Source organism: Sinocyclocheilus rhinocerous, unplaced genomic scaffold (assembly GCF_001515625.1).
Source record: "Sinocyclocheilus rhinocerous isolate Xijiao unplaced genomic scaffold, SAMN03320098_v1.1 scaffold542, whole genome shotgun sequence".
In the NCBI taxonomy this organism is placed as follows: domain Eukaryota; kingdom Metazoa; phylum Chordata; class Actinopteri; order Cypriniformes; family Cyprinidae; genus Sinocyclocheilus; species Sinocyclocheilus rhinocerous.
Window position 1 is genome coordinate 890,875 of NW_015638928.1, and position 10,228 is coordinate 901,102.

A 10,228-nucleotide genomic window follows, 5' to 3' on the forward strand; every position below is an offset into this window, starting at 1 on the left:
CCTTGCTACGTGTACTGCGTTAGGCTAACCGAGACTTGTCATTTGCACTTATATATTGTTGCTCTTTTGTTAGTTTTGACTGCTTTTATTGTCCTCATTTGTAAGTCGCTTTGGATAAAAGCGTCTTCTAAATGACTAAATAAAAAAATAAAAAAACATGAATAAAACTCTCGGAGGTCTGATAATTGGAGTCTGTGCTGTAGAAACTCTTCACTGCTAAGTGTTTCACCTTTAAGAGCACTGTCCCAAAACAGTGTCATTATAAATTCTGCAGACGTTACAGACAGAAAGTGCATGTTGTGCCCTTGTTCTCAAACGGAGCCCAGAATCTCTCAGTGGAAGATATGAATGTGTGACTGTCAGCGGCATTGATTGGCTTCCCATTACTGGATGTACTTTTTAAGGGCACTGATTAGACTGCACTTCAGCTGCTCTGAGCAGTTTTATACTCTACATTGATTGAAATGAATAAAACATAAAAAAAGAGCTAATGGAGTAGCTTTAACAGAACTGAAGGCCTGGCTTTGCATTGGTGTGTTTTTTTGTGAACAATACCTACTCATTAAAAAAAAAAGAAAGCTGTTTCAGCGGAGACATTATCTGCAAGCTATTACTATGGCTTATGCATTTGTACAAACCAACTCTCATTATATTCCAGCATGCAATGTTGTTTTGTCCTGGACATGGATGTTCTCAAATCCTGTGGCTTGTTGAGCAGAAGTGTGCTGTTATTTCACTAAGCAATTAAAGTGCTGTGCGCCTGAAGCAATAAAACAAACTAAAGTCCTGAGCAAGGGACCATAAAAACAACTAGTAAACAACCAAAAGAATACCTTAGCAGCCACCCAAAACAACATATAACACTGCATGGCAATGTCCAAATCACCCCCAGAATACTGTACCTACCTGGCAACCACCCACAACACTCATTTCTGTCAGTGAGTTTACTTGAGCAAAACACGACTCGCTCCCAAAACCGTGGTGATTGACACCGTGGTAGCCATAGCAACATCCCGGCATCTAGTGTTTTTGGGATCCACTATTTCGGACCAAATTAATATCACAAAAACCAAAGACTCGTTATATTCACAGAGCACTCCATTGAAGTGTAGCCATGCCCACTTATTATAGGCTTGTTGTTTGGGCTTGGCTCCGTTATTGAGTTATTAAAGTGGCAGTTGTGGTTCTTTTTACCTTATTTTCAATATGAAGCATTTGGTTTTATTTAGGTTTATTAAAGCTTTGTTCTTGTTCGCTGTCTTTTCTAGAAAGATCTGGCAACACAAATGCGTCTCACACCTCTCTGATGTCCTTAACTAGTCGTTCAGTTGGGTTCCGTACACTTTGACACGGTGTAGAATTGCGGTCATTACTACTTTTTTTTTTTTTCGAGTTAAAAAGACAGTTCACACAAAAATCTCAAATTTACTCACTCTCAAGTTCTTCCAATCCTGTATGAGTTTCTTTCTTCTGCTGAACACAGAAGAAGACATTTCTTCTTGAAACTGAAAACCTCTTGACCTGATGCAAACTGACGGTAGCCATTGACTTGCATAGTATTTTTGTCCATACTATGATCATCGACTGTCTGGTCACTAACATTCTTCAAGATATCTTCTTTTGTGTTCAACAATAAAAAATAAATCATACAGGTTTGAAACAACTTAAGGGTGAGTAAATGATGACAGAAGTTTGGTTTGTTTTTTAGCAAAGTGAGCGACAGAGTTGCTGTAACAGTATAAATATTAAGTAGAAGATAAAAATGAAGTCAGAGGGAAGACAGAAGAGCACCTCATTCTAATGGACTACAACATCAACTGAGCACAGATAAATCTTCTCATGACTTCATCAGGCATGTTCTCAGAATTTTTGCATAAACTATCCATTTAATTTGTTGTAGAATGCGGTTGTCACTCCTTTCGATTACTGAAGTGTGTGTGTACAGAACAGGATTAGGCACTATGAACTCACTACCGTATTTAGCCGCAGTGTGTTCATACTGCATTTACTTTAGCATCACTGTGACTGTTGTTTTTGACTGCTCAGAATAGTTTCATGAGCAGCAGTGATACTGCCGCTTCATCCAGAGCACAGATGAGATTCACTGGCTTCCTCTCCTCATTCACACACACAAACCATGGCAGCTGCCTCTATCAAATGGCAGGATCAAAGGAGTCGACGCTTATTAGTATCCCTCTTTCTTCTGCTGTTGGTAAGCTGCAGTGACGCGGAGGAGGCATCAAATCCCTTTCCCTTTTCAGAGGGTGTAAACTGGGTGGGGAAATGTGCCCTTTTTGATAAGGGACGTCCTGCAGCTCGAAACAAGCTCGACGCTGTCTTTATTGCTGCAGGGCTTCAAAGTCACATCACCGTTTACTGTTATTTGCTATCACATGCACAAAATGGATAGTTCTGCTTTCGGTCAATACATCGCTCCAGTTGTTCTAAAATACACAATATAGTAACAGCAATGGCACAAAACAGTTTAGAACAAGTAATTGCTCTAATGAAATTTGATGTCCAGTTTTTACATTAAAATCAATTCTCCTGAATAATCAGAATAATAACAAGGCCTTCTTTAAATGACATCATTTAAAGTATATTAGATGTTGCTAAGTAACTAAATAAATGACTCTCACATTTTGAAGACTGGTGGCATTTTTCATTTTTAAAGGCATTTCTACTCCCAGTTTCCTTTTTTTTTTTTCCATTTTAAGTTCCTCTTACTGTCAATCCGTAAAAGATTATCCATGTGTATTCATAGCTTGCTTGTTCTGCTCGACTGCGCTCTTTAATCACTGGCTCTTTGGAAAGAACCATCCAGAATATTCCAGTATGGCAATGAGCTGAGATCAGCTTCTGCTGAACTGGCAATGGACCAGAAAGAAAAGCCGACAACCTTTCCTTTCCATTTTTTTTTCTTGGAATTTTCCTCTGCCAGCCTGCAGAAAAAATAATGCCTTAATTACCAAATGTTCAGCAGGACTGCTTGAGCGACCCATCAAACATCGGCGGCAGGAGCAATGGCCGGGTTCACCTGAATGATTAATAACTGCTGTCAGACCGTTTTACTGCTCGCTGGCTCCTCTTCATTTCTTCATACTACAGTACAAGAACACTGTTTCTACTGTCCAAGCATTATGATAAATTACAGATGTAGTTATTAGTAGTTAGTTAACGCAGAGGACTTAGATGAATGTATTGAAATGAAATAATAGTAAACAGATTTTGATATTTTCTAAAGAATGTGTGTTGTTTTAGCATCAAGTCCACCTTTGAGTCATGGGATTATTTTGCCCTTTTTAAAAAAAAAAATTAAGACAAATAAGTCTGATCTCTTGTTTGAATGACACAAGATTTGAGGAATTATACGGGTCTGATTCGCAACAACAACTGTATACTTACAGTCCAGCAACAGCATTCTTTAACAAATAATAAATTAATAAATAATACGAAGAAACATTAAATATTAAAATGAGGGTTATTTGAGCCCAAAGAAGTGCAGTTGTTGTTGTAGTGACTTGGCTGTGAGCTGACAATAAGAAAGCAAACCTAAACCCTTTTCACTGTCATGTTGCCTCAAGCAAACTTGTGTTTGGTGTTCATTGGAAAGCGGTCTAAAGCTAATGAAGCACTGACCACTGCAGTGAATGCAGCCAGACTCCCTGTAGTTCATGACTGAGATCATCACATGTATGAGTTCCAGTGCAGGACTGCAGTGTGTGTCGTGATTTTACACTCAATATGAGAGCGGTCATATATGGTAAGATTGCTCTGGACACAAAAATGCTCCTTTATTGCATCGGTGGGTCCATGAAGAGCCTTGAACATCCGTGGAACAGTTCCATTGCACAAAATGTTCTTTAGCTTATTAAAATGTTATTCACGCTTAGAAAATAATGGTTCTTTGGGAAACCAAAAATGGTTCTTGTATGGTATCGCTGTGCAAACACGCTTTTGGGAGTGTTATTTTTAAGAGCGTGTTGCTCTTGTTCATGACGAAGGCTTGTGGCGGCTTTACACCTTTCTTCCAGGTCTGGGAATTCTCATGCATTTCATGACAACATTTATTAGTGTTTGCCTGCAGCCGGTTTGTTCTCTAACAGACAGCTGCTATCTTATTTATTTATTTACTCACAAATGCCACTGCTGACAGAGAAAAAAGCACATGCGTAATGCTGGAGTGCTGATACTCCTGAGCGCTGCTCATCTGAGCAGAACTCACTTCCACGATGATGATGATGATGATGATGATGATGGAGTGATGTGGGTGGCTGTTGCTATGTGGTTGCTATGCTGTTTTCTGCTATTCGGTTACTAGGTTGTTATGATTAGACCTGGGTACACATTGTATTTGCTAAGGTGCTCTGAATGGTTTTCGGTGCATTGCCTGGGAGTATCCTTCTGGTACCTTAGCAAAGTCCACTTATTTTGGCCCGAAGCAATGCTGGACTGTGTGACATAAAGAGAAACTTGCATCACTCCCCAATATTTCTGTTTTCCTAACGGTGTCAAGTCTACACAGTCATTACACTATGGAAAACTCCTGACTGTTGGTTTTGTATTATGGGATTGTTTCTGGTCCAAACAGCTTCTGTTTGATGAGATGCAGGTGTTTTGCTTTTAATGCTGCCAAAATTGAAATCAACCAAAAGGTGGTATCAGCATGCTTCACTGGCACTGGACATTGAACTGCTTTCTTTGTTTCTGTTTGTTGTATTGTGCAAAACATTCCTGAATCAATGTTAAATGAATTTGTGCATCGAGGATGCTGCCATCTGTATTCTCTGACATAATATTGCATTTCCTTTAGATGGCAGCATTGCACAATCAATCCCTGTTTCTGGTCTGCATCCAGCAATGTGCAAACATCTCTTCTGACCCGTATAGTATGGGAACGTTTTACACTGAGATTGTGTCAGCATGTTATTGCGTCACATTAACTGACAATATTGCATTATGTGCTTGAACATCATAAACACAGATGCTCAAAAAGATATGTCGAGTATGTGCCCCTGGATTTGGTGTTGCTTTTTCAGCACAAGTAATGAAGCGGGGTAAAGACAAGGATCACACCAGATATCAGCCTTCTTTCCTTCTTTATCTATTTTTCTCTGGCCTGTTTTGCAATCGCTTCTCATCTTTACCCTGTTGTGTGCTCAAAGCAAGCCATCCAATTGCTTTCTCTGTGACTGCTCATATAACACAAACACAAGCTGGAGAGAGTGAAGGAGAGCATGAACGAGACGCAGAGATGTGCACACTTATCAAAAAGGAGTGCAAAATCCAACGATTGGAACGCTGCATCAAAACAGCAGCTGTTTGCATTGCTATCACTTCTCAGCCGCCAGCTCCGCAATTACGCAGTTTATTTGATTGTTTTTCCAGTCATTATAGCAGCAGGCTTGTAAATGATGTTGAATTGTTTTTGCACAAACTGACTGAACAACGCTACAAACATGCATGAAATGATTCACGAATACCTTTTTGTCTTTCAGGGCAAAGATATTTCGTGGGAAGAAGGTCCAAGGCGATTATGATGTCAAAGTTGAGCAGGTAAGGCATCTATTATAGCTGTAGACCTGGGTGTTATTCTCAGCTTGATCACACAAACCCTCTAAATATTGAGTTGGCGGCTTTCAACCGATTTGCTAACACCCACAAACAAGTCTCTGTTAATTATTAAATTAGTGCATACTGCATCCTTTCTAGACGTGATGCAATACATTTCCAGTAAGTCATTTATTTGTCCTCACTAGGAGCACAATTCTGTGTGATGCTGCACAATCGAGGCAATCAGAATGGATATGATGAGTAAAATGCATAGAGTCATGTGGAGAGGGATTTTGGAGCAATGAGATTTCACTGTGATGGTGCAGAAATATAAACCAACATCTTTTCTCTCATTTTGATTTCATGTTTAAACAGTGTGCCAACCTGACTGTATCACTAGAGGCCGCTGTATTGTAGTAATGGGACACTCTTAAAAATAATGCCATTGATGGTTTCCTGAAGAATATTTAACAACCATGAGAACTTTCCACTGAACAACAGGTTCTTTACAGTGGAAAAGGGTTATTTATTGTTCTTCACACCAAGAATATAATGGTTCCTTTAAGAACTGATCACTGAAAGGTGCTTTGAGGAACCAGAAATGGTTCTTCTATGGCAACACTATGAACATGATGCACGATTTAGAAACTGTTATTTTTAACATTGCTCCTGGTGTTAGGAAAGAGACCAGTCATATAATGTAGAATAGTAAAAGCATTAAAGGAATAGTTCACCCAAAAATGAAAATTGTCATAATTTACATGTTGTTCCAAACCTGTATGACTTTCTTTTTCCATGGAAAACAAAAGAAGATATTTTGAGATGGTGTGTGTATGTGAGAGAGAGAGAGAGAGAGAGAGAGAGAGAGTGTGTGTGTGTGTGTGTGTGTGTGTGTGTGATCCAGCTCATGCTGGTAAATGTCACAAATACACCTATTTTGGGGCAAAAATCTTCATTCTCCATCGATGGTCATTCCAAAATATTTGTGTATTCTGGCAAAATAAATTTGCAGCAAGCAACATATAGACTGCTAGTATTTCATTATGTTAAACTAGATTTTTGCCAGTAACAATTTTTGTTAAGCTCTCAAAAGCATCCAATTGATTTTAGGTCTGTCTTTTACATCACCACTCAAGATGTTTGAGATGCTAATTGGAAGCCAATGCTATTGATCTGAATTGTGCCAATTCTTGTGATTTGCTGCATGCTCTTTACCCAGAGAAAAGGCCAAGAGTAATAGTAGAAATTGGCTATTGATCAAGAACATGTAGATAATAGAGCTGCGGTTGGAGTTCATTAACTCGCAGTCAGCTGGTCACTTCTGCTTGCGAACACACCTCTGACTTTTGGCTTACTGTCTGCTTTATTCCAGCATATCACATATTTATCACTGCCTGTATGTGACTGTGAGCATCATCCTGAATCCTGTGAACTCGTTTGGTCTTGTACAGATGGCTCGCAGTCAATTAAAGTGCACAATTTATTGGGAACAAAACATTATAAAGAGTAACATTTATTTAGATGCCTTCAGTCCTTCAGAATGTGTATTCTGCCAAACGCTCAATAAAGCAAACCATTGTGACTAGGAAAGCCTGCAACATTATAATTGGATATTATATTACCAATGAATGACCATTCTGCAATAATTAAGCATATCAAATATGAGACAGCTTCCCATAGCCAGTTTTATTGTGTCTGCGTATAAACCTCAAATTGTACTGCTCACATTGCGTAACAGATGAATGTTAACAAGCCCAGAATGATGAGAGGGAAGGGAACAGTTACGGGACACGATTCACACCTACTGGTACTTATTAAAAATGACTAATGTGATCACAAGGCCATTACTCTGCCTCCTGAATTATGCAATACACATAATTAGCCAATCAAGGTGGTGTTGCATTCATTTACTAGAAAATATAGAGTTAAACTGTGCATGACACTTTGTATAATATTTTTTTTGTTTCATTTGTTCTCTCCGAAGTCTATTTTAGTTTGCAAAAAATAAACATTCTCCAACTTGTCCACAACTATTAGAGTTAAAGGAACAGTTTAGATTGAAAAGTTTACGTGTCAATGATGCCGAATGTCATCGGTGTTGTAACCAAATGACCGTTTGATTATGCAATGGATAATGATATTAGAGATCTGCCTCAAACAGGATAATTGCAGGTAAATGCTGTCAACGCCTTAGCAGATGATGCAGCCAAATAAACATCAGTGGGAACAGAGCTATTCAATTTATGTACAGTTGTTAAATTGTAATGAATAATAATGAAAACTTTCTTCAGAAGGATCTACAGAACTGCACACAGACAGGAGCTCCTGTTATCTTTTATTATCTCATTGTTTGGTATAATAATAATAGTATTAATCTTACTTTTTTATTAGTTGATAAGTTATATTTTAAAAAGTCAAGCTTTAATGTCAACAGATAATAATACATTTTGAAGACAATTTACATTACATGCTACTATTTACTCATCTCGATTAAAGATTGTTTTTATATTATATTTATTAAAAAATTATCAGAAGAGTCAATGACTGTAAAAAGGAATGATTATGGACTATTTCGAAGAGGCAGCACAAAATGGTAGCCTATTAAAGTAGATATATACATGAAAACGAATAAATATTTCAAGTTTGAATGAGCAGACCAAAATTGTAAACACTGAATATGCTTATATAATTTGAGATCCTTGTCATGATTATAACAGCTGATATAACATATTTAGGTAAAACTTTATTTTGATAGTCCACTTCATGCATTTGCTTTTCAACAACATGTCAACTAGCAGTCATTAGATAGCTAGACTGTCTGTTTAATGTTCTACTAGCCCTAAAGTAACAGTCTACTAATGCTCTAATTAGAGTTAAGCCCCATTCAGACGGTAATTGTTTCTCATGGGGATGTAAGAGATTTTCAACCTACTGTTTTTTGACAAACACCAAGGTTGTGTGGTAATTTAACTGCCGTCCAAATCCACATCTCTGAGTTTACAAGAAGAAATCAATTTAAGATTCACTGTTTAAATCCTTTTTACCACTGCCGAACACTGTACGGTAACAGTTGCACGTCACTGTAACTTGCATGCATATTTATTACTGTAAAAAAATGAAATGATTGGAAGTATTTACAAGAACAATATTTCATAACTGCTTGACCACAGCGCGTGGGAACTGTTAATAACAAAAAGAAGAAACAGAAGAAAAGCACACAAACATTTGAAATAGTTCATTATTATGGCAGCAACAGGTATGCAATATACGATTTTAAAATATCTATTATATAGGCCTACAATTACATACACAAAAATATAAACTAAGCAGCTTTGTGTTTACCTTATGTAAATCAGAGGTTGCATTAATTAATTTCTGCTAATCTCCACATTTTACTGCATCCATCATTTTGAGAGATAAAGTGCAAGACAGAAAACCATTTTAATATAGCGTGTCTATTTTCCTATTTTTAAACAGATGTAAATAATCAAATAATAAATGGGATATTATTAAAAGGATATTATCCAAGCTTAATGCATTTTATTTACAGCAGACAATCATGTGACTGGGTGAGTGGCACGTTCCCGGGTTCGGAGGATCACAGAACTGGCTTTTAGACTGTGAATAAATCACCATCTGAATCCAGGAGTTTTATTATTGAGGTGGCATGTAAATGTATTTTTACAGACGTCCATGTAAGAAATAATTACCGTCCAATTAGGGCTTTAGTTGACAGGGAGCTGCAAAGTCACTTACTTCAGTAGAATGACTAAAGTAGGATTGTGGCGGTATATCGGTATCACGGTATATCATGGTATTAAAACTGGTGCTTATCATATCATGTACATTTGCATATTGAAAAAAAAGCAGTTGGGCGGAGAACATCACCTGCGCATGCACATCTCTTCCCCCTCGACTCCCAGTCAGTCTCAACCTGCTCCTCACACACGAATATGACAAAGAATATGTATATGACATGATGTAATAGAGGAGTGAGGCCGATGCGAGGTAACTTTAGATATCCCAAAAACAGATGTTCCTTCTAACTTTAAGGGCCAGATTTACTAACAGCTTGCGCCAGCGCAAACCGTCTTTGGGTGTTAAAATAGTACTGTCAAGTTTTATTAAAGACACAATGTGAAGAATTAGTGGCGACAGTTATTTGCAAATAGTAATTGTGCCGCAAATGGCAGCCAGGACGCTGAGCTCCGCAATTCTTCTGATGTTTTTGTTTGTTTGTTCTGTGTTTTGTCATTCTTCTACTATAAGTTTTACCAGAGACGAACTCCTTAACATCAGTGGCGGCTCGTGGGTTTTAAAATAGAGGAGGCACACTAATTGTATTGGTCTGGGATCTCTGCCGATTATTATTACTATTATTTGCTTAACCACTTTAAAATGGCTTTTTGGTTGCTTTTAGTCAGAAAACGTAAAGAAAACGACATACATACAGCAAGATAATATAATGTCACTTACCTGGCCTATCACTTGAAGCAAACATCCATCCCTTCTTAGCCAATCACCTCAGGCCAGGGGAGCTCAGCGCTCCCCTGGCCTCCCCCTACCCTTCTATATCACCTAGCGGTTGTAATTACATCAGCAGATTCGGCACATTCGCGATAGAAAAGTGGCGCTTTCACGTTATGGTATTACAACTGTGAAATTACAAACAAAA

At 38.0% G+C, this 10,228-nt stretch overlaps 1 protein-coding gene across 1 annotated transcript in view; it reads left to right on the plus strand.

Moving 5' to 3' along the window:
* The window catches only part of LOC107750036 (synapsin-2-like), a 47,978-nt gene that overhangs the window by 23,001 nt on the left and 14,749 nt on the right, over nt 1-10,228 (plus strand). The window contains exon 2 of the mRNA XM_016565288.1: nt 5,499-5,556. Within this exon, the coding sequence (XP_016420774.1) occupies nt 5,499-5,556 (58 nt within the window). The remainder of the gene's footprint in view (nt 1-5,498; nt 5,557-10,228) is intronic.